Source organism: Lolium rigidum, chromosome 3 (assembly GCF_022539505.1).
Source record: "Lolium rigidum isolate FL_2022 chromosome 3, APGP_CSIRO_Lrig_0.1, whole genome shotgun sequence".
Lineage (NCBI taxonomy): Eukaryota > Viridiplantae > Streptophyta > Magnoliopsida > Poales > Poaceae > Lolium > Lolium rigidum.
In genome coordinates, this window is record NC_061510.1 from 301,576,416 (window position 1) to 301,601,532 (window position 25,117).

General features: G+C 43.8%; 2 protein-coding genes and 1 long non-coding RNA gene across 4 annotated transcripts; 1 reads left to right on the forward strand and 2 right to left on the reverse strand.

The window, feature by feature from the left end:
• The first annotated feature begins 2,262 nt into the window (after nucleotides 1-2,262).
• On the forward strand, nucleotides 2,263-2,789 carry LOC124696756. The gene has a single exon (XM_047229436.1). It carries the CDS (start codon nucleotides 2,263-2,265, stop codon nucleotides 2,704-2,706), a length of 444 nt encoding a protein of 147 aa, XP_047085392.1. The 3' UTR covers nucleotides 2,707-2,789.
• An 865-nt stretch (nucleotides 2,790-3,654) lies between these two features.
• On the reverse strand, nucleotides 3,655-11,690 carry LOC124703631. 2 transcript variants are annotated; one of them, XR_007003188.1, is made up of 3 exons: nucleotides 11,205-11,690; nucleotides 4,374-11,049; nucleotides 3,655-4,128 (listed from the first exon to the last, which is right to left on the reverse strand). It is a non-coding gene; the product is annotated as an uncharacterized LOC124703631 (long non-coding RNA). The 2 variants fall into 2 exon arrangements; XR_007003189.1 differs by having other exon boundaries at nucleotides 3,655-11,049.
• Nucleotides 11,691-18,292: 6,602 nt separating this feature from the next.
• LOC124699756 (serine carboxypeptidase-like 19) lies at nucleotides 18,293-22,355 on the reverse strand. The gene is made up of 13 exons (XM_047232010.1): nucleotides 22,198-22,355; nucleotides 21,961-22,106; nucleotides 21,646-21,851; nucleotides 21,401-21,503; nucleotides 21,229-21,266; nucleotides 21,027-21,128; nucleotides 20,835-20,918; nucleotides 20,450-20,602; nucleotides 19,387-19,458; nucleotides 19,146-19,267; nucleotides 18,828-18,941; nucleotides 18,665-18,710; nucleotides 18,293-18,451 (listed from the first exon to the last, which is right to left on the reverse strand). The coding sequence occupies exons 1-13, from the start codon at nucleotides 22,353-22,355 to the stop codon at nucleotides 18,368-18,370; spliced, it is 1,428 nt and encodes a 475-aa protein (XP_047087966.1). The 3' UTR covers nucleotides 18,293-18,367.
• Between the last annotated feature and the right edge of the window lie 2,762 nt (nucleotides 22,356-25,117).

Genomic DNA, 25,117 nt, shown 5'->3' on the forward strand with positions numbered 1-25,117 from the left:
AAAAATATAAGACACTTTGCGCATATAAAACCTGTATTTCTTAAGCCCTTTCTCTTCTTCCTTATTGTAATTTAAGTTAAGTGGATCTTAGACTACTCTGACATACCGGGTGAAAGTAGACTATTGTCAAGCTTCATGCACTAGCCAATGCAACCAAAAATTCGAACTGATGTAAAGAACTAGGTAATTCACTTATATATATCAACACCCCTCCTCATGTGTGACCGGGAGAAGGTAAGAGAAGGTCATCACGTGGAAAGAAGAATAACATATGTATGAATGATCGTATACGCGACAGACATAGAGGTAGGCATGCGAAAGTCAAGACTCGAACTCGAGACGCTGGACTCTGATACCATGTCAAAGGAAATGTTTTCTGGTAAATCATCCCACCGTGGCATGTATATATACAACAAGGTAATGATCACAATCCGACCAGCCAATGAATTAGAGGATCACAACCGATCCTATCTAATAAAAGAAGATACGCACAATCACTAGAATAAAGGAAAATAAAACCTAACTGATTCTATCATTAATACCACCTCAATCTAAATCGTCGTGTATAAGGTTGAGATTGGACCAAAACTTGCGGAGGACCACCTGCCTGACAGATTTAGTGAACACATCGGCGACCTGATCTGCCAATGCGATAAAACGAACGTGAAGGGCTCCCAAGGCAAGTTTCTCGCGGATAAAATGAAAATCGATCTCGATATATTTGGTGCGGGCATGAATACGGGATTGGCGGACAAATATGTGGCGCCAAGGTTATCGCACCACAACACCCGTGGACGAGGCTGACGAACACCAAGTTCCTTGAGGACGCATAGAATCCAGGTAGCTTCAGCATTGCCATTCGACAGTGCCTTTTATTCGGCTTCGGTGCTGGAGCGAGAAACCGTGGGCTGTTTGCGAGAGCTCCAAGGAAATCAAATTTCCGCCGAGAAAAATAGCAAAGTCGCCAGTAGAGGGCGATCATCCGTGCATCCTGCCCAATCAGCATCAGTGTAGATATCTATCACTGTAGAGGAAGACAACTGAATATGACTTCCAGCGATAGTGCTTTTGACATATCGAAGAATCCGCTTGACTGCCTCATAGTGAACAGTTGTGGGCTGAGACAAGTATTGGCAAACTTTGTTCACAGAAAAAGACAAGTCGATCCGAGTGAGAGTGAGGTAATGCAGACCGCTGAATAACTCCGGCACCGGAAAACATCATCAGGACTAAGAGGATCGCCATCATCACGAGAAAGCTTGTCTATAGAAGACATAGGAGTGGTAACCGCCCGACAGTTCTCCATATTTGCGCGGTGCAGAAGGTCCAGCGCATACTTGTGTTTTTTCAGTACCATCCCTGGGATTTATAGGAAGTCTCAATGCCAAGAAAATACTCTAGTCGACCAAGGTACTTGATAGGGAAAGTGGCCGAAAGAGTGTGGACCACACGATCCACATCAGACGAGGAGGAGCCAGCAATAGCAATATTATCAACATACACAAGCATATACATCTCACACCCATGCTTGTCATAAAGAAATAGAGAGGGATCGGCCTTACTGGGAACAAACCCACCTGAAGAAGACGATCACTCAGGCGGACATACCATGCACGTGGATACTACTTAAGACCATACAGAGCCCACTGAAACTTACACACATGCTAGGGGTACCGAGAGTCCTCAAAGCCAGAAGGCTGTTGCATGTAGACATCATCCTCAAAAAACCATTAAGGAAAGCGTTGTTGATATCAATCTGATGGAGGCACCAACCCCGTGAGACTGCTAGCTAGCGAGAGCACGAGATGAGCAGTGACTGAATATGTCATAGTAGTCAATACCCTCCTGCTAAGTGAACCCTCGAGTCACCAAACGTGCCTTCTGTTTATCCACGTAACCAAATTTGATTTTAAATATCCATTTGCTACCAACAATATTCGTGCTGGGGGGTTATCACTAATCCGTACCGTATGGGAAGTGCTGCTAACCAGCGTGCCGTCTCAGCACTGCTCCCAAATCAACTTCTGCCTTCAGAGATAATAATTTGTGAATTCCTTTTAGTAAATAAAATATGCCTGCAACGTATCTAATCCGTTCCTTCTGTGTTAATTATGTCAGCTAATTGCTAAGCCGTGCCGTTCAGTACTGTGTTACCTCTAAGCTATATATATGAGGCTAGAGCGGCTTGGTAAGCAAACACAATCAACAAACATCATCCCAGAGGCTACAGATAATTCCGCTTTGATATCACAAGCACTAGCCATGGCGAAGAACCAGCTCCTCATCGTCCTCCTGGTTGTGGCCGCCTCCTTCGCGGCCTCTTCTGCTGCTCGCAACAAGATCAGCACCAGGGCCACTCCAACGGTATACGAGATGCTGGCGAACTACGACTTCCCGCCGGGCATCCTCCCGGAGGGAGTGCAGAACTACACCCTCAACGCAGACGGCTCCTTCGACGTGTTCCTCCCCAGCGCATGCGAGATCGACGTCTCCAGCTTCAAGCTCCAGTACGAGAGCACCATACACGGGAGCATCAAGAACATGGTGATCGACGAGCTGCAGGGGGTGAGCGTGAACGTTGCGGTAACACGGGTGGGCATCACCGGCGTCGACCGGGACGGCGACGACCTCAAGTTCGACGCCGGCGTGATATCCAAGTCGTTCCCCGTCGGCACCTTCGCCGTCAGTCCCTACTGCAGCTCATGAGGCCTCGGTTGTCCATGATGGGGCCTATTCACATGTGTGGCGTGTGTTCATTTACCTTGCATGTATTGTATATATGGCTTGCTGTATGTTGTTGCTTCGAAATCATTTATCAATAAAATCGTAAATGTATCTTGCAGAAGGGGTTTCAGTTATGTGGAATATACCATACATAATGTACGAGCGTGTTATACTTCTCAAAAGGAGGAAGCAAATCGTGATCCGGTCCTTCACGCCGAACCATCTGTGTTGATATGTTCCTTGTATAGAATGAAGCAATGATGCAACCCCTTCCCAAAACTTCTGAGCATCTGCGCTTCGATCTGTAGTAAAAACTACCGGCACCAGAAGTTGTAGAAATGAAGACGCACAAACATGCTCGTACTCAGCTATATGCCATATCAAATCATACTTGGTGATCTTCATTTTTGGGAGCCCTCGTCGAGGCCAGCTCGCCACTGGAGGAGGACGTACAGCGGCGGATGGCGACGGCAGGTGTCTCCATACGGCATCTTCATCCTCTACCATGGAAAATGAAATCTTACATAATGTTTATCTTTGTTTTGCAACTTTTGAATTTTTCAATTATAGAACAGTGGCACATTTTAAATCTTACCTATTAAACGCGGATCGGTGGTGTCCGTACGTGAATAAACCTTGGTACGTCAAAAAAGACCGCTATTCGTTCAATCTGCTCGATCCCACGACCGAAAAAACCAGCAAAACCGGAGTCCACAGCGAACGAACGGTGAAACGACACAAATCAAACGGCCCACATGTCAACCCAACGGCCCAAGTCATGAATAAATCAAACGGCCCAGCCAACGTATTACTCCCTCCGGTCTCTTTTAATTGACTCAGATTTAGTTCAATTTTGTACTAAATTTGAGTCAATTAAAAAGGACCGGAGGGAGTACATACCTTACCGTTTCCTGATCTAACACAGCTACATACATCGCTGACCGTCTCCTGATCGAACACAGACAGCCGGCCGGCCGTGTTCGACCACGACCACATCGAAGCTTCTGCTATATATAAACATACAAGCGACGCACCAAGTTTTCAGAGAAACAACAGGCACCACATCGAATCTTCAGCTTCAACCACGACCACATCGAATCTTCAGTTTCAGAGAAGCTGTGCTCCACGTTGGTGGCAAACCTGTCCAACATCTGTCCAAAGGTACTGTGCCATCTTTCAACACATATCATTACATGATGGTGACCCTGTAGCACGTAGGTCTACTTTTATGGTGAAACAAAGCACAAAAAATCTAAGATGGTGAAACAAAGCGCAAAAATTAATATCGTCATTTGTAGACCGAGAATCTGAGACTGTGTTTGACGGAGAATCTGAGACTGTGTTTGCTCAATCCAGATATCTGCCATTTGTAGACGGAGAATCTGAGACTCTGCCAATGCAATCCTGCAAAGAATTCTTTGGTATTAAATAGCAGGCGATAGAGAGAAAGAAATATATTTACTGTCTGCTTTCATGGGTGTACTTTATTGTAATTACGCCATCTACACCATGCACCAAATAGCAAGTAGATGAGATGTACTATTTCTGTTCGGTATAGGTTAAAGATGAACTGAGATGAAAAATTATATCGTGTAGTCATCAGATCTTAAACCATGACAAGCATTACAGATGCCAAGGAGGGTGCTTACTTAGCTTTTCTTGACGCATTAGTAGTCGGTTAGTTGTTCCGTCTTTGATCCTGGATAGCAACTACCATATATTTACTGCAACAAAAGATAAAGGTCAATGAAATAAAATGCAGTACATGATCTAATTAGCTTCATGACTGCTCAGCAAATGCACAAAATACTTACTATGCAAATCTCATGCAGGCAAGCCATGGATGTCAAGGAACAAAGACGGAAAAAAGATAGAGACCGGCATGCACGGATGACAGATGAAGAAAAGCAGGAAAAACTGAAAAAACGCCGTGAAACCTATCAACAAAACAAAAAAATTAAAGAGGCCAAGAAGCAAAGCATGACAACCAAAGAATCAATTATGATGGTGAACCCGGAAAATATTGCAACACAGAAGGAAGGTGGTACATCTACCTTAAATGTGAGACAAAGAAATCATGTGACACCGGGAGAACGACAAACATTGCTAAATCGTCGAAACGAAGAGTTCTCGGCAAAACAGAGGAAAACTGACCCGGTATCATCACAAGTAGACACAGCAGTGATAAGTAGCGACAACGCTAGCATAGAACCATCACAACACCCAGAAGTTATGATTAACGGTAATATTTTAAATTTCATACAGTTCTGATACATTCAAAAAACATGTGTCGTTTATAAAACTAACAAACTTTCATGGACAGGCATATACTATCCATTGTGTCCACCCAACAAAGACAAAGATGCCCTACAAAAACCAGTCAGCGGTGATGATGAACAAGGCAAAGCTATTGATCTCATAATATCCATGATGAAAAAGGGAAACGGTGATATACGAACTCCAAATCAACCAGAAGTCATGTTTAAGGGTAATACTCTATTTTATTTACATAATTAGTACATTTGCAAAAAAAAATATACAGAACGATCGAACAACTAACCATCAACCAATTGAAAACATATTTCGGAGTTTATAAATCAAGCAAGACGTGATGATGACAGAGCTCGGCGAAATAGTTTGACAGTCGATAGAAAGAAGGAGATTAATGAACGTAGAAGAGCAGCCGAGCAAAAAAAATCGCTCGATGAGAGGAACATACGGAAAAGGGCTAGCAGGCAAAATAAATCCACGGAAGAACAGAAGGAGTTGAATGCAAGACGACGCACATCTAGACAAAGCAAAACTAAAGAGGAGAGGGTGGCATTGTTAGCTCAGCGCAGAGCAGCTGCTGAAGCTAGAAGGAACACCCCGTGCGCTGAATCAATCGCGATGCCATGCCCAAATGCAGCAAGTTTTCCTACAATAAAAATGACTACGAGCACACACAAATTACCCGCCAGAGAGGGAAATACTTCAGCTCCCGCCTCACCTTCAACGAGCACGCTAGCGTATACCATTGGGACCGAGGGTAACATACCTACTACATTTCTTTACTACATTTATCATTTACATCTTGGCGCATTAAAGCGCCATACTTACCGAATCCATAATGTTGTAGGAGACATGGAGACCTTCCTAAGGGGTATCATGGACGAGGATGCCATCTCCGTTGACCTCATGGACGAGGAGTGCTATACCCGTGAAGGTATTTATGCCAACATTTCCATCAGCCATCTCTATTATCGAGTTAATATGAACATTTGATATGACATTCTATGCATATGCAGGTTACGACGCTGATGACATGGACATTGATACACCAATACACTCATCCGGCGCGGAATCTATCGATCATTTTGACTTTGTGTACTCAAACCTCCCAAACAGCACACACATCCTAAAGCAAGAACCGAACTGTGAACACTGCCATGCCAAGAAGTTTGAGCGTGAGACCGATGGTTTCTGTTGTCGAAACGGAACTATCAAGCTAGCTGAACCACAGCCTATCCCGGAGCTAATGAGGTTATGGTCTAGCGCAGATGCGGACTCTCGACATTTTCGGGAGAGCATACGATTCTTCAACGGCCACTTCTCATTCACAACTCTTGGCGTCAGCCTAGACAACGACTGCACGAACATGAGGTCCGGGGTGTACACATTCCGAGCTCAAGGAAAGTTGTACCACAACATGCATTCATTCGGGCCAAACTCTCGCCCAGAACATCTACAACTCTACTTCTACGACGACGATCCAAGTCTGGTACATCGCAAGGAAGCCACCAAAGACCTAGACCAAGAGGTCGTGCGGAAGGTAGTGGACATACTAAAAGGAAACCCCTACTCTGAGAAGTTCAGGAGTTTGGGCGCCCATAAGGACAACCTCCAGGACTACCGTATAGAACTGAACACCGACAAGAAGCTAGACCAACGGAGATACAATTTACCAGTGTCGTCCGAGGTGGCTGCGATCTGGGTCGAGGGCAGCGACCTTGCAAATAGGCTCAAGCGCAGCATTACCCTATACGGAAATAACAACGAGAGGCATAGTATACATGCCACACAAGGATGCTATGACCCGCTCTCGTACCCCCTCTTCTTTCCCAAGGGGGAGCTTGGTTGGCATCCAAATCTCCCTAAATGTGATACGCCTTGGCACGTTGCGCAGCTATCAAGAGAGAACCGCGGGGACGAAGGTTCAGTTGTTCAAGATAGTTCTGCATTTTTTGTCTATCCTTTTTGTACTTCACCTAACTTTCTTTCAATTGTCATTCACGCAGATGGAGGTGCCAATATATGCGTCTCCGTAAGGGACTACTACTGTTACCGACTACAGACGCGTCCTGCTATATTCAACCCCATACTGCATGGAGGGCGGCTCTTCCAACAGTTTGCGGTTGACATGTACATAAAGATTGAGGGTTGTAGGTTGAGTTGGTTCAGGGAGCACCAGCCAGAGATACGTGCCGATCTATATAAAGGCATTGTGGATAGCATCACGGCTAGAGAGACTCGCGCAAGCGCTGTTGGGACAAGGATTGTTCTCCCATGGAAGTTCCAAGGTGGCTTCCGAGACATGAAGCGCAGGCATATGGACGCCATGGCGTTGGTGCAGACGTACGGCAAGCCTGACATCTTCTTGACGATGACCTGCAACCCAAATTGGCAGGAGATACAGGATGCACTACTTCCAGGACAAACACCGCAGGACCGACCAGACATTGTGGTTCGAGTGTTTAGGTCCAAGCTGGAGACGATGAAAGAGATGTTGACCAAGAAGCATATCTTGGGCGTTGTGAAGGCCTACGTCTATGTGGTCGAGTTCCAGAAGAGGGGCCTCCCACACGCCCATTTTCTGTTGATCATGGATTCAAAATATAAGCTCATTGTGCCAGAGCAGTACGACCGCGTCATATCCGCCGAACTCCCCGACAAGAATAAGTACCCGGAGCTATACGCCATTGTCGTGAAGCATATGATGCACGGCCCATGTGGTGTCCTCAAGCCAAACAACGTGTGCATGCAAGATGGGTCGTGCAAGTGTAGGTACCCGCGAGCGTTCAACGAGACCACCGTACAGGGGAAAGACTCATACCCCATTTATCGGAGACGGAAGGACGGCCGTTGTGCGAAGGTCCGAGGCCAGATGCTAGACAATAGATGGGTTGTGCCTTACAACCCGTACCTCTTGCGGATGTTTGACTGCCACATCAACGTGGAGGTGTGCTCTAGCATAAAGGCCGTCAAGTACCTATATAAGTACGTATACAAGGGCCACGATCAAACTTCATTCAATATTGAGAAGTCCGATGCCGATGGTAACATAGACGAGATCAAGAGATTCGTTGATGCAAGGTGGGTTACTCCACCAGAGGCCATGTGGAGGATATTCGGCTTCAAGCTATGTGAGAACCACCCGTCGGTCGTACCGTTGCCGCTTCATCTCAAAAATATGCAAATGGTCACGTTCAAAGCAGGAGACAACCTAAACAACGTCGCTGCCCGAGAGAACCCATCGATGCTGACAGAGTATTTCGTGGCAAACGAGAATCACGTGTGGGCTCGAGATATTCTTTACAAAGATTTTCCGAGAAGTTTCACATGGCAAACAACAAAGTACTGGAAGAAAAGGGACAAGGGCCAACAAGTAGGCCGAATCATATCAGCCCATCCTGCCGAGGGGGAAAGATACTTCCTAAGGGTGCTTCTAAATCACGTACCAGGCTCAAGGTCCTTCGAAGATCTCAAAACAGTGAACGGTGTGCTATGTGCTAGCTTTCGTGAAGCCGCCGAGAGGAGGGGCCTCATCGAGGCCGACAACACGCTCGACGAGTGTCTTACCGAATCAGAGCAGTTCGCCATGCCAGCCTCACTCAGGAGGCTCTTCGCAACGATCTTGGTATTCTGCGAGCCTGGAGATGTGCGCGGCCTTTGGGATAGGCACCTTGAGGCGATGTCTGACGACTACCGACGCAAACAAACATGCCCAAAAGCAGTGGAGCAAAAGGTGTTGCTTGATATCAGGGGCATGCTGCAATCAATGGGCAAAGACATAAAATCGTTCCCTCTACCAGACATTGACGAGACCTATGACAACACAGATGGCGAGGTTAGGGAGGTCATCGAGGAAACCAATATCCAAGTAGATAAGGAAGACGCTGCTCTAGCGACCTCATTAAACCACGAGCAGAGGCTTGCCTACGACGAAATACTAGCGGCAGTTGATGGCGGAAATGGGGGCGTATTCTTCGTGGATGGCCCAGGAGGCACAGGGAAGACCTACCTTTACAGAGCACTGCTCGCTAGGGTTCGAGGAGAGAAAAAGATCGCGTTGGCCACAGCGACGTCAGGAGTCGCCGCTTCCATCATGCCAGGAGGCAGGACAGCACACTCAAGGTTCAAGATCCCACTAAACCTTGAAGAAGGAAAATCATGCAGCTTCACTAAGCAGAGTGGGACAGCCAAGCTCCTGAGGATGGCTTCGCTCATTTTATGGGACGAGGCAACCATGACAAAACGACAGGCAATTGAGGCGTTAGACATAAGCATGCGAGACATCATGGAATGCCCAGACCGGCCATTTGGGGGCAAGACTGTCGTGTTCGGTGGAGACTTCAGGCAGGTCCTTCCGGTAGTGAGGAAAGGGTCATGAGGTCAGATAATAGATGCAAGTCTACGGAGCTCGAAACTCTGGAAAGGCATGCGCCAGCTAAGGCTCGTCAAGAACATGAGGGCGCAAAACGATCGATGGTTCGCGGATTACCTCCTGAGGGTAGGTAACGGCACCGAGGAAACTGACGAGGACGGAAACATCCAGCTTCCTGAAGATATATGTGTGTCATCTACAGGCAATGACGTAGCTGATATAAAGAAGCTGATCGACCACGTGTTTTCTTCCCTAGACCATAACATGGAAAATCCGGATTACATGACTTCTCGAGCGATCCTCTCCACAAGGAACGATAGTGTCGATGGAATAAATATGCACATGATTGAGCGTTTTCAGGGAGAGGAGACAATCTACTATAGCTTCGATAGCGCGGAGGACGATCCACATGGCTACTATCCTCAAGAGTTCCTGAATGACCTAACTCCCAATGGGCTCCCCCCACACGCGCTTAAACTAAAGATAAATTGCCCAGTTATATTGTTGAGAAATATCGACCCAGCTAACGGGCTATGTAACGGCACAAGGCTTGTGGTCCGTGGGTTCCAAAGTAACGCCATTGACGCAGAGATTGTCGTGGGACAGCACGCGGGGGAGAGGGTGTTTCTTCCTCGGATACCTCTATGCCCATCCGACGATGAAATGTTCCCGTTTAGATTCAAGAGGAAGCAGTTCCCGATCAGGCTCAGTTTTGCCATGACGATCAACAAGGCGCAAGGGCAGACCATCCCAACTGTGGGTGTTTACTTACCGGAGCCGGTATTCTCTCATGGCCAGTTGTATGTCGCGTTGTCCAGAGCCACCGCGAAAAGTAACATCAAGATCCTAGCCATCAAGGACAATGGAAAGGACAAGACCAATAATTCAAAGAAAAGAAAAAGAACCGATTCCTTGGTAACGACCACGCTGAACATAGTCTACAAGGAAGTCCTTAGCACTTGAACTCGCCCTACCAGATTCGAGCAAATTCCTTGATGGCTATTATTCTTCCAAATGTAATGGAGGCAAACATATTTGAATTTTGTATTAAATGCAAATTTATGTGCATTTTATGTTTACAAGTGAAATATTTGTGATGACATAAAAATATTAAATGGTGGAGCATTTAACTAACATGTACCATTTTAGAATCACTAGCTATTTCTTTCTTGATGGCAGGAAGCGATAAGAAGCACATCAGTATATCAAATTAAACTGCAAGCCTTGCATGTAATTCATTCAATAGAAAACAATTGGCAAACAAATTATAATACGGATTGAGCTATTTATTATGATATTCATGAATAATGAAATTAAAACTTCTTCCTGCAAAAGTAATCCAATTAATTTTATACCACAACATATTATAATAACTAAAAGAGTTCTTAGGGAAATTTAGATTGTATGTACTAACCTTCACGGGAAGCAACCTCAGGTAATTTAGTTGCACTGAGTCATACATTGTAGTTCAATAATTAAGCCCCATAAGAAAATAACCTTGATAGATATAGCCAATTAGCTATAGATAGCAATGCAGTCTACAGATAATAGCTGGAGAAACAAAACTCCCAATCTAGATGGTTGAGTGGAGGTTCGTATATTAACTCAATGTAGATACCGTCCACTCCAAACATTGCAGCTATTTCGACTCTATTGGAGAGAAACGCATATCTTGCAGCGAACTACAAGCGAGAATTTGTTAAGTTAATATAATTCATCGATACAAACTATGCAACACTGACAGGTTATGTGCAAGAAAATCTTCTGGAAATAATCATACTAACCACATGTATTGTAACTCATATACATGAAATCCCAAGTCCAAACAACAGCTCACCTCCGCAACGTCGACATGCTCGCCTACCCCGTCGCCGGTTGCCTCTCCCGTGCCCAAGCACATACCCAATCAAAGCCGCGTCTGGCCCACCGCGGTCGCGATAAAACTGCTTCACCGCGACCCAGGAGAGACGCGGCCGTCTTGGTCTGCACGGGTACATAGGGACGGAGGCGTCTAAGTTGACCTAGGGCCGACCGGCGGCAGCGGCGTCGATCTAGAGCCGTGAGACAAGAGGCGGCGGGGTGATGCCGTGGCGGGACTGGGCGACGTCGATCTGGGGCTATGGGAGAGGAGGAGGCGGGGTTACGCCGTGGTGGGCGTCGATCTGGGGCCATGGGAGAGGAGGGGGCGGGGCTAGGCCGTGGTGGTGCAGGGCAGAGCTCTGCGGAGAAGACGATAGGAGTGTGTTGTCTAGACAAGACGATGGGATGGGAGTGCGTGTGATTTTTTTTTTCCTTTGAGCAGAGCGATACGAAGATTTGGCCGCAGAACTATGCGCGCAAGCCCAAGTATGCCAAGTAACATGCTGGCTATATATTTAGGGTATCTCCACCGCTGCGACACATCACGTCTGGATAGATCGAACTGGATAAAACCGCGGCCCAATGTGGCCACGCATCGCAAATACGGATGGCCGCGGTGTCCGGGATAACCCAAACCCGGTCTAAATCTGGGTCAGGTTTGCGTGGCCGCGGAGGGCACGCGGCGTCCTCGCGTGTCCGCTTGTAAATGCTAAGTTCTCACTATTAAATTATATATTAAAAATTAGTAATACATGAAGTGATAGAGCTCAAAGAAGCAATTTCAAGTGAGCATGTTTTAATTTGGAAGTACAAAAAAGTGTTTCCATTGATCATTTGCATTGAATAAAAAAACTAATTAGTTTTTTAAAAATAGTACCTTAACGTTTGCTCTACCCGTAGCAACGCACGGGTATTCTGCTAGTTTGTCTATACTATTACATACAAGATTGTTCGAGTTATATCTCATTCTGTTAGACCTCAGTTAAATCAGAATTTCAAGATCACAAGGGTTCTGTCCCGAAGCGTGCATTGGAAAAATCAGTTTGTTCTTTTCTCAAGCTTTTGTTTGTATTTTTGGAACCTTTAACAAAACCTAAAATACATAAAAATATACAGTGGGGAAATCTACTGTTAAGCTTCAAAAGAAAAAATGTGTCAGGCATTATCGCATCAAATCAGATTAGTAGCGCGTGTATACCTTGAGAGATAATTTGGTGCTGAGATGGTACCGTCCGGGCAGCGGGCGGCAAGCCGGCAACACGGCCGTCGAGGCATTGCTATTTGCCGGAATAATGATGCGGAGGAGGAGATAAAATAACTACGCGGTAGATGTTTTCCGGCAGTGGCTGATGGCAATGCCATATCACAGGCGGCGGTGGCATCAACTTGTTCCTATTGGAAATTGATCGTTTCCAGGTTTTGATCAATCCAGGTCCCCCCGACCCTGCTCCCGTCGTCCCCCCGAGGCGACCGGGGAGCCCCAACCCTCCCCAACCTCACCTCCGCCTCCTCCCCTCCCATGCCACCGCCGCCGTGCAAAGAAAGGAGGAGTGGAGGACCCGATGGGGCGGCGCTCATTCTGGTGGTGGTGAAGCATAGCGGTGCGGCTTCGGCCATCGCACCTCCAGCTGTGGCAGGAGGTGGGGCTCTTGGACGCGGAGGTGGTGCTTCGCCACGCCACTGGCCTTCAGCTGAGGCTGTGCGCGGGGTGGCGGCCGATCTAGGCCTAGGGGCCTAGGTCAAGGCCAAGCGGGCCCGACCAAGATTTGCAAGCGTTGCTCCCGCTACTGGACCCCCGACACCACCGTGTCGGCATCCATCCCTGCATTTGAGCTCAATCTGGGCTTGGTAGGCCTGGATCTAGCGTCTTGTCTTTTCAGGGGGCTTAGGACACTTAGACGTTGTAGTGCACGATGTCCTGGCCAGGGTTGGTGTGGGGGTTGCTTTACACCGATCTGGTCGGTGGCGAGCGAGGAGCCGCACACCCCCCCAGTGTTGTTGGGCCTAGCCCACCATCATGATCGGTTGTTTTCAGTTCCGCTGGTTCGACGTGGCTTGCTGGGCCCGGCCCAACAACATCAGGTAAACGTTTTTCTTTTTTCGTTTATTTTCTTTCTGTTAATTTTTTATAATTTGAATATTTTTAAAAATTGAAAATTATCAAAATCTGAACTTCTAAATTTGAAAATCGAGCATTTCAGATTTAAATTTTTTATTAAGTTTTTCGTTTTTTTAAAACTTTGAACAATTTTCAAATTTGAACAAATTTTAAATTTGAACAATTTTAAGTTTGAACAATTTTCTTATCCGAACTATTTTTAAGTTTAAATAATTTTCAAATTTGAATAATTTTTAAATTTTGAACAATTTTCAAATTTGAACAAATTATTAATTTGAACATTTTTTAAATTTTTTAAAAAATTAATTTAAATTTTTTAGAATTTGGAAAAAGAAAGAAAAGAAAGAAAAAAAGAAACACAAAAGAAAAAAAAAGAAACACAAAAGAAAAAAACAAAAAACAAACAAAAAAAGAAAGAAAACGAATAAACAGAAAACGAAAATAAAATAAAAAAACGAAAATGGGCCGGGCCCTATACCCGACCAGGGTGTGCGGTGCTTGGTAAGCACATACCTGGTCAGTGTATAGGATTCACCGTTGGTGTGTGCTCACCGCGTAGGCAGCATGCTCGGTTCGGGTGTCTGCATGGCCCATGGGCTGGAGAGCCAGATCTCACTGAGCGTGCATGTTCTATGTGTGCATTGCGCTGGTCTGCCTAGCTGTGGTCGGAACACTGCGTGTTAGTCTCAGGTTGGGATCAGTAGTTGATACTCTCCATCTCTACGTCCTTGTGGCACCGTCTGTCTCCTGGTGGATGGTGCCTCGGCTAATGCTAGGGCTGGCTCGCAGCCGCTCAGTGATGGCTCGCAGCCTCCTCTATCAGGGGGTATTCTAGTTGGAATAAACGCAGATACTCTATAGGTGATAAAGGTGATGACTGGAGATTTTTGTGTAAAGCTACATATAAAATGTAAGAGGGATGGTTTTGAATGGATTCTGGTGCCGGTCTATGGGGCTGCCCAAGACATACACAAAGCAGAAATTTTGGCAGAATTAGTGCGAACATATGAGTCTGAAACATTATCTATGTTGATAGGTGGTGATTTCAATATTATTAGAAAGAGAGAAGAAAAGAATAATAATAATTTTAAGGCTCAGTGACCTTTTGTCTTTAATGCAATTATTGAACATTTGAATCTAAGAGAAATTGCTCTTCCTGGGAGACAGTGTACGCTGGCGAGTCGTCGAGATGAACCTACTTATGAGAAACTAGATAGAGTTCTAGCATCCATCTCTTGGGAACAAAAATTTCCCTTAGTGACTGTTTGTGCATTAACAAGAGCCGACTGTGACCATTCACCGATTCTCATTGACTCAGTAGTGAAGGCACATATGGGTAATAAATCAAAATTCTCTTTTCAGCTACATTGGTTGAGACAAGAGGGTTTCTTTGAGATGATAGAGAAGGAGTGGAAATCGGTGGTGGCAGGGATAAATCCCATGGATGTTTGGTTAAATAAATTAAGGCATGTTAGAAAGTTTCTCAACGGTTGGGCAAAAAATCAAAGTGGAAAATATAAAAAAGAGAAAGAGAGATTACTATCCATTATTGATCATTTTGATTTAAAGGAGGAAATAACTCCATTGTGTTTGAATGAAAGAGAAGAGTTTTTAAAAGCAAATGAGAGTTTGAATAAATTGAGAAGGGAGTAGTCTAAGTGGGCCCAAAGAGCAAAAGTTAAGCATATCCAAGAAGGGGGGAATAATACAAGATATTTCCATTTGATTGCAAATGGTAAACATCGGAAAAAGGAAAAAATTTCAATTAGAACAACAAGAAGGAACAATTGTTGGGGAGGATAATCTTAAGGTTTATATCACCAAATTTTATAAAAAATTATTTGGGGCACTAGTTCCAAATAATATTTCTTTAGTGGAAGAGGTGGTGCATGACATTCCGCAGATTTCATCGGATGAAAATGAGATTTTAACAATTCCTTTTACTGAAGAGGAGGTCTTTGAGGCAATCTCACAGATGGAACATAATAAAGCTCCAGGACCTGATGGATTTCTGGCGGAGTTTTACCAAAAAAAATTGGAAGTAATAAAGTTTGACTTAATGACGCTTTTTAATCAGTTGAGTGGAGGGGATTTGCCTCTTTACAAACTTAATTTTAGCATAATTACTTTATTACCAAAAAAAGAGGATGCGATACAGATACAACAATGCAGACCTATTTGCCTCCTAAATGTATGTTTCAAAATATTTACAAAGGCACGAACAAATCGAATAACGGAGATTGCCCCAAAAGTTATTAAACCAACACAAACAGCCTTTATGCCGGGTCGCAATATATTAGAAGGGGTAGTCATTCTGCATGAAACGATTCATGAGCTACAAAGTAAGAAATTAGATGGGGTGTTGTTTAAGATTGATTTCGAAAAGCGTATGATAAAGTTAAGTGGTCCTTTTTACAACAAACTTTGAGGATGAAAGGTTTTACCACAGAATGGTGTAAATTAGTCCAGCAATTCGTGCAAGGGGGAGTGTTGGAGTGAAGGTAAATGTATTGGTCATTATTTTAAAACAAAGAAAGGGTTGCGGCAAGGGGACCCTTTGTCCCCAATGCTTTTCAATATTGTAGTTGATATGCTTGCCATCTTAATTGAACGAGCAAAAGATGATGGTCAAATTGGGAGGCTTATTTCTCATCTTGTTGTGGGTGGCATCTCTACACTAAAGTATGCCGATGATACGATCCTTTTTTTGGAACATGACCTCCTTAAAGCTATAAACATGAAGTTAATTTTATGTATCTTTGAAGAACATTCGAGACTTCAAATTAATTTTCACAAAAGTGAGATTTTCTGTTTGGATAAGGCAAAAGATGAGGTGGATCAATATAAGCAGATCTTTGGATGTGATGTTGGATCCCTTCCCTTTAGATACTTAGGTATTCCTATACATTACAGAAAACTCAGGAACTCCGATTGGTACCCGGTTGAGACACGGTTTGAAAATAAATTGGGTTGCTGGAAAGGAAAATTACTATCTTATGGAGAAAGGCTTGTCCTTATTAATTCAGTTTTAACCATCTTACCTATGTTCATGTTATCATTTCTAGAGATACCTGTTGGGGTAAAGAAACGATTGGATTTCTATATATCTAGATTTTTCTGGTAGTCTGATGAAAATAAGAGGAAATATAGGCTCACAAAATGGAATATTGTTTGTTGGCCCAAAGGTCAAGGAGGCTTAGGTATTGAGGTACTCGAACTCAAGAACAAATGTTTTTTGAGAAAATGGCTCTTTAAGCTGCTTAATGAGGACAGAGTGTGGCAGCAGCTACTACATAGTAAATACTTAAGACAGAAGACCTTTTCTGCGGTGCAAGCTAAACCCACATATTCTCCTTTCTGGAATGGATTGATGGGGTTGAAAGATGAGTTTTTCGCTACAGGTTTCTTTAAAATTTGTAATGGAATGAATACCCGATTTTGGGAGATAATGGTTAGGGGACACCCCTTTGGCACATCAATACCCTTCGTTATATAATATAGCGCATCACAAAACGGTAGCTCATGTGTTAGCTCAAACCCCGCTGAATATTAGTTTTAGACGGGCGTTGTCGGGAAACAAATGGACTTTATGGTTACAGTTATGCCGAAAATTAATGAGAGTAGATCTAAATGATGAAAATGATAGTTTTGTTTGGAGCCTCACAACAAATGGATTATTTACGGTAATGTCTATGTACGAGGATCTTATGAGTGACCATACCTCTTTTTTGAGAAAATATATATGGAAAGTCAAAGTTCCTTTAAAAATAAAAATATTCATGTGGTTTCTAAGTAATAAGGTTTTGTTAACTAAAGATAATTTAGCTAAATGAAATTGGAAGGGATGTACGAAATGTGTTTTCTGTGGAGAGGAGGAAACCATTGAACATCTGTTTATTGAGTGTCCTTTAGCCAAACTTCTTTGGCGCACGGTTAGTTTCACTTTTGATCTTCCACCTCCAGCCAATATTACAAATATGTTTGGTAATTGGTTAAATGGAGTAGATAGACAATCTAAGGCATTCATCCGAATTGGGGTCTCTGCTTTATGTTGGTCTATTTAGAGGGTAAGAAATGATATCATCTTTAACAAAAAACAATCTTTTCATTTTCTGCAGGTTGTCCATATCATGTCACATTGGGTTCAGCTATGGGCCCTTCTTTCGCCGGAGGGACTGCGGGATGCTATGGCTTCTGGATGCACACGGATCCAGACGGTCGCTCCGGATATCTTGTGCCAGACTGGTTGGCGTCATACTAGGAGACTACAGCGATGAGTAGTGATACTATGTTTTATTTATTTCGTTGGTTGATTCTTGTATCTACCATAGGCGATTATTGAGTTGTAAAACCAAATTCTTGAGACTTTTTAATAAAAGTCCGTGCGCATCATCATGATGCAGAAGCTGTGGTTTGTATCCCCATTTCAAAAAAAAGGATACTCGTGGCGTAGCAAAATGTGATGCGCAACTAGTATGGGTGGTCCAAATCAAACACCCCGCAACACACATACTTGTGGCGCACCGCGTTTAGGTGCGCCACGAGTAACTTAATACTGGTGGCGCAACATATTTTGTTGCGCCGCTAGTAGGTGTGGTTTAAATTTGGCAACTAGGACCAGACATACTAGTGCTAGAGGGCATTATGTTGCATCACGGGTATTAGGTTACGTGTGGCACACTCAATTAGGTTGTGCCACTAGTTTGTGGGTGCATCGTGGCCACCAGGCACACGAAGTTAGCTAGTATGCCACGGGTAAGTCCACACTAATGGCCCAGCCGTCTTTGGTGCGCCATGGGTAATAGCAGTAGCGCACAAAAGGTGTACCACACCCACATGAGCTAGCTATAGCCGTATTCCTAGTAGTATAATAGCAAGTAAAATAAGCATAAATTTTTTCAATACAATACAAATCAAGTAGGCAAAAGACGAAAATAAGTTCTCCATGAAATAGAACCCACATCCTCACATTATATTTCTTTCCATCCAAACATTATGCATGTCAAGATCACACACATTAATCAAAGGGGTCCACCATAAATCCAACGGCTGAACATAGAGAGGCATCTCTCTGGTTGGTACTCCGGCGCAGTATGTCCACCACCCTATATTTCAATTTAGCAATATATGTTAGGATTAATATAGAATCTACTCAGAATTATGAAGTCCATTAGATATACAACTTTTATGCTTTCAATTGTTTAATGTGAAGTGCCCAATTGAATGGTCCGATGCTTGTGAATGTAATCATGATTGATTTTTTGTATTTCAAATCACAATGGTGTCACAAAGGAGGGCGGAGATAGATATCATATTACCTTTATGGTAGCAAACGTCAGGTTATTTGTGTATGTTACCGTGAATCTGCAAATAGATTATATTTCAAAAGATAAGAGAAATTGTACAAAGCACTGTATGAGTAATACAGAAACCAGTAATGACTCTAGTTAATCAACATTTTTTGTGGAACTTTTTTATTACCCCGCGGACTGTCCATCAAGATGCCAGGCTCGCCATTCATCCACGATGGGGAAGTTGAGTGATCTCACCCAAGACTGTGTACCCAGAAATGGTATAACAGCATCATGGTCTCCACTGTACAAGGAATATAGTTGAGAGGTTGGCAAAATAAAAATAGTACAACTTTATATTTGAATATGGACATTGAAGCCTTCTCCATTGTATTGTTGCATTTAGTATAACCAATTTTAAATAATTGTTTCTTGAATAGTTGACATAGCATCCGTCCAACCATAAATTTAAAATTAGACATATTGTTTGAATATTACTAGTATTTACCTATATACCAAGGCACGATAACCTCTTGTCGTCATATTACGGTGGTACTTTATGCTGCTCATGATGTCTGAAGAATACGGTAGATCTCCATCGTGGCACCTGACCCATTCATCCTTGGTCCCCTAAGTGATTAGAGTATAGACATATATATATATATATATATATATATATATATATATATATATATATATATATATAGGAGGATTAATTTTCTCCTTTGGGCAGAAAACTACCATTTTACCTTCCTTATCCCAAGGGTTTCCCTAGTGATGTTGTTGTTTGCCCAGAAATACGACAGGTAATTACCGTAGTTCTGTAGATAGAGAAAAGTTTGAACATGATTCAAAAACACTTTTCCAAGTGAAGAAACCGTCTTAATGAGCTTCCTTTAAGCAAAAATATTTAGATATTTTGAATAACAATAAACATGGTAGAAAAAAATGCTAGGAACTCTCAGAAAGCATTGCACACCAAGCTTAGGTGGGATCTCTTTGTGTTAGTGAACAACAATTGGTAGACCTTCAAAACTAAACCTAAACATAATGAACAATTAAATATCGTGTTTTGGTCACTGATTGTTCGACCTAAGTTCATATCTTGTAATCTATTTTCTGTAAAATATCTATTGTTCATCTCAATCTTGACAAAGACTTACATAGAATACTCATCAATCTAGGGCGAGGAGAGGGAATTTTTTGGTAGTCAAAAGTTCTCATCTCTAGAAGCTTTCCTAATATATGCTACCTAAATTTTATTTTTGGTCTATAACTATTAAATATAAAATTACTTCATGCCTCTAAATAATCCTAACATTTCGATTCCAACCATGACTAGGATAACAATATCACTGAATGCAAATGTAGGCATATTTCTTTCTGAACATCCTTTTCTTTATCTTTATCATCTTCAGCATCTATGCATGTGCCTTTATATTGTGTTCATGGAGCATAGTAGACTCTTTTTTCACTATTCATTATACTCATACGCATATGGTGTAGCTGAGAAAACCAAGTACTTCAAATTTAGAATCTGTAACTTTGTAGCATACATCTCTAGATATTCATTTTAAAAAACTTGGGAACATGATTTTGACTTATTAAAAATAAAGGGATCACTCGAACTCAGGAGCGAGAAATCCCTACTCCTTCTTTTTCTTGGTTTTACTTGACCGGTTCCTTTATCATAAGATGACATTAGTTTTTTCGATAAAGACGGTTTTTATTAGCTCAATAGTACGCATCAAGGAAGATACAACCAAACAAAGATGCACAGAGCTCAATCGAGTAAATCAAAGGTGAACTTACTTGGCAATCCATTGGAGGACGAGGTGGTGGACTTTTTAGTACTCCGGCTTCCTCCTTCAGGATCTTTCTTTCTATAGTAGCACTGTTTGGGCGGGGAGAAACATAAAAGCACTTCTTATACAAAACGTGTGGATGAGAGATTTCATCGTACAACTGCAGGGAAACATCAATTAGTTTATCAAGAATAGGTAGAAGACAAATCAAGGTGTGGGACAGAATCACATTATAACTCGTTTCCAAAAAAAAAGAATCACATTATAAGTTTATCATGCAAAGTGAAAAACTGGTGAATCTCATGGTCGAGATAGGAAACAAGTATCCTTCATTTTTCACAGAATTTATACACAAATGGAGAGATGGGAAGTCAAAGAAGTTTTATCCTTACAATGTCGAATTTTTCCATAGCTTGAGCGCAAAGCATGTTCTTGGGTGTGAGATATTTTCCTGCCTGGCAGTGCTCGTTTATCGTCTTAGGATCGATCATATGCAAGCACGTGGACATGGAATTAAACAACCTCATAGTGGGGAATCTTTAGTACAGTAGTTAGCTGCAGGTCATGTGTATATAATTAAATACCTCATACAGCTGGTCTGAAATGATTCCCATTCCATGAAGAAATGGCACTCTCGATTCACCATCAATGCTTTCTCCTGTAGCCGGGTTGCCTACCAGATAGCCCTGACCATGTCACAAAGTTTTGTGAAATTTAGATCATGGCAGCTATGAAGTTGCTGCCTATCAGTATAACTGAAAGGACGTTGTGTGGATGTTAAATTACCTTAAGATTAATTACTGGGCTCGAGCCAGCTTCAATATCTGAAACAAAACAGCAGTATTGAGGTATGAATAGAGATTATCCACCCCTTCAAAGCACCTAACAGCTAACACGAGTCGCCTTCATGATGTACTTCCACCGTTTCCAAATATAAGCATATTTAGAAAGCTAGTACCTTCTGAGATCTTCTGTGCGAGGAAGGGAACAAGCTTTCCACCGAGCGAGTCTCCTCCGACGTAGAAAGGATTTGCGAGGTAATCGGGATGCTCAGTGAACCACTGATCGAAAAGATGAACACAAAAATGGTAACTACAAGCGAACAAATCAAAACTATTTGCTTCGCTCTTTCAGAAGATTGCAGTAGCCGCAGGCAAGCTTGATGGACTTCCATGAGAAGCTCATTTTCCTTAATTTGCATACCTTGGTGATAAACGTTTTGAGCTGCAGTGAAGAAGAGACATCTCCAACGTCATAACCGTTGGGGTTCCGGGAGAAGGAAAAGCCGGCACCGACCGGCGAGTCAACGAACAGGATGCTGGCGACCTTGGTCCATGAGTAGGGGTGGTATTGCAGGCGTGGCACGGTCCCATTCTGATCGTATGGCTCTATGATGAATTTCAACGGGCCTGCAACAGAAATTACGGATATTGAGCCCGAGAGAAGGAAACCGAGGTTTTCAGGTCGATCATGAGGGAGCTAGCTATGCTGTCATCAGACGTGGAGTTGCTGACCCACCTATCTCGAAGAAGAGCCCGCTGAGCACGGAGCAGCGGTCGCCGCCGGTGAGCCAGAGGACGACGGGGTCGCGCCGCGGGTCGCCGTCGGACTCGATGAAGTAGTAGAAGAGCTCGGCGCCGTTCTCCTCGTCCACGGTCACGTACCTGCCAAAAGGGGAGGGTAGCAAGGAGCTAGCTTGTAAGCGAATAGAGTTGCGATCCATGCATGCAAGCTTAGAACGTGCGCGCGGGATACCCGGTCTCAAGCCGGAACGGGAGGTCCCCGTCGAAGCCCGGAAGGGTGGTGACCAGCGTCGGAGCCGCCTCGGCGGGGAAGAAAGGTATTAGAGCGGGGAAGAAGAAGAGTAAGACGAAGACGAGCCGCAGGGTCGCCCCTGGCACTTGCGCCTCCATGCTTAGTTTCCCGATGAGAATAGCCTCGCCTCTCCCCTGTTGGGATTTAACTTGCTCAGCTCCGCTACATCACATCACGCAGATAAACAAGTGAGGCGCTGTCAGTTGGAGCTTGGGCTCTCGTGTAGCATGTGCGTTCATCTTGGACAAACTAAAAATAGCTAGCCTCGATCGCCAGCGCAAAGTCAGCGCCCGCGCGCGAACCGCAAATGGGTCTTTTTCCAGTGTTTGCCGTTCCCGCGTGGGGCACGCGCGCTAACGTGTGAACTTGTATGACTCCAAATAAGGACAGATCACAAACTTGTCCTGACAAAACAAATGCGGAGCAACACCACGCACCTTCTTCTACCTCCAAGGCTCCAACACGCCCGGCTTGTTCCACTGCGTGTGTGTATCTGTGCTGAAATTTGGCCATGTCCGTTGATTCAAGCTGAATATCGGACGACATATTTCCGGCAAAAGAAAATGTACTACAATAAAAAAGTGTTATCCTGTTTGATGACAAGAGGGATAAGAGTAGAAGCTAGCATAACAAAGCAAGATAAATTGCAACACCCATACCCAATACTGATGCAATGAAGAAACAAATTTATGCCCAATTGTACGGTTAAGAATATATATATATGCAAAGCAACGGTGAAAAATCATACCACGACACTATGTACTTTCCATGAGAGCAAATATTAAAAAACAAAGAGTAAAACGCCTGGAAGGTCATGAATTTGTCGCAAATGAGCGCATTGGTCATCAACTGGGAAAATGCTAACTATCGGTCACTAAGTTGTACGTTAGTGACACATTGGTCACTCCGTCAAGAGCGGACGTTAAGTTGCTAATGTGTGGATGTTACTTCTTTAACAAAATAGCCCCCACATTTTTGTCTTTTATTTTCTATTATTACCTATTCTCTGCCTCGACCTAGCGAGGTTGACGTCCTCCTTGCGGCGATGGGACCATGTGAGTCGGGCTGGGAGGCTGGCTACGGGTGGCGGTGGCGGCAAAGGGCAGCAAGGTCAGGAGTGGCGTTGGCAGACAGAAATCAATGGCGTGTGGCGAGAAACGGCACAGCTCAACATGTTCAGGCGTGCTCGACGTAGCTGCATGCACCGACATACGCAAGCGTCGACGAGCATGCTGGCCACACCATCATGTTCCCTAGGCGTGCCCATGCCTCTATCGTCGGGAAAGGTCAAAGCCGGGAGGGGAGAAAGGAGAAGAAAGGACATCTCCAATGTGGCAACGCGTGTCCGTTTGCGACGCGCGATCGAAAAAAGTGCATGCACCCTAGCCCAGTGGCCCGACGCACAGTGATCGGGTTGTACACGAATACGCAAACGCGGACCAAATATACGCATCGGATGCGTCTGGGCGGATGTTGCACGGACGCGACGGGTGACCGCTTGGTTATCAAATGGGCATGCGCGGTTGATTTCGACCATTTGAGCCGACGCAAACGGGCGCGCGGTCAATTTGAAACCTTCGTTTTGGGTCGCCCCGTTGGAGATGACCTAAGGCTAGGAGAAAGGGGAAGGACGAACTTGTCCAACGCTTTTCACCTATACATATTACATAGCATGCTCCTTAAGCCAGCCACGTGTATGAAGAAAAGAGGATTAGTAATTAAAAGAACTATAAGATTTAGGAGTATTTTGCAAAAAAGACATACCTAGCGGATTTGACGCCCACTTGACGGAGTGACCAATGTGGCACTTACGTGCAATTTGGTGACCGATAGTTAGCATATTTTCAGTTGATGACCAATACGCTCATTCGTGGCAAGTTCATGACCTCCTAAGCGTTATACTCAAAAATAAATAAAGCACAAATGTTGAGACTAGGGTTTCATAGAACCACAACTGAACCGTTCCATTTATCAGAAAACAATAACTATTGGGGGCAGACGGTGTTTTGGTTCATGTGAATAGCTGCTCTGATTACGGAGAATGTATTTTAGAATGGCTAAAATAATTTCATTCTTTGATAATTGTACTACATGTTTGTATCTTTTGCATTGTACATTTTGTAAAGAAACATATGTAATTTCGACGCAAAATAATTTCCGAAGAAAAGTCATCTGGGAAACCGAAAATTTTGTGTGCGCACAGAATATGTAAAGTGTGTTTTCTCACAATTGGAACAAAGTGGATTTTTGTTACCAGGCTAATTCAGTTGTTTCATGAATCTCAAACCTCACGATTGAGATATTTTGACTGAATACTTGACAGCTAGGCCCAACTAGTAAGGTGCCACATGGCATAGTGGCCGGTCCACCCTACAACCGGCTTGACTTAAACACAAGCTTATAAGTTTTGATATTATAGTTCACTTTCGGTTAAGCAAATAATTTTTTTGAGTTTCAAAAAAAGTTACAAAAACCTTAAATCATTCTTGTATGTCAAACTACATGTACGGAGTATCCTATGAAATACTGAGCTCATTTTGCCTAGACATTTTAAGTTTTCATATTTGCAAAATAAGGTGTTGCCACCCGGTGGCACTACCCCCCTCCCGATGCCGTCAGCTCACGCTTTGCGATTCGTGCTGACAACATGAGATGGAATCAAGACCATGCACTAATCAGGACCAGACCTGCAAATCACCTGCAGTACACAGCGGGGCGCATGCTGAATTTAGTCAGATTCTGTAGGCTACGTCAGTGGCAATGGCAGGTTTCCCGAGTGTGGATTGCTTAGTCAAATTCTCATCCCTGACGATGCCTGGCGATTTACACAAAAATAACCTAAAAGTGGAAGAAAAGCACA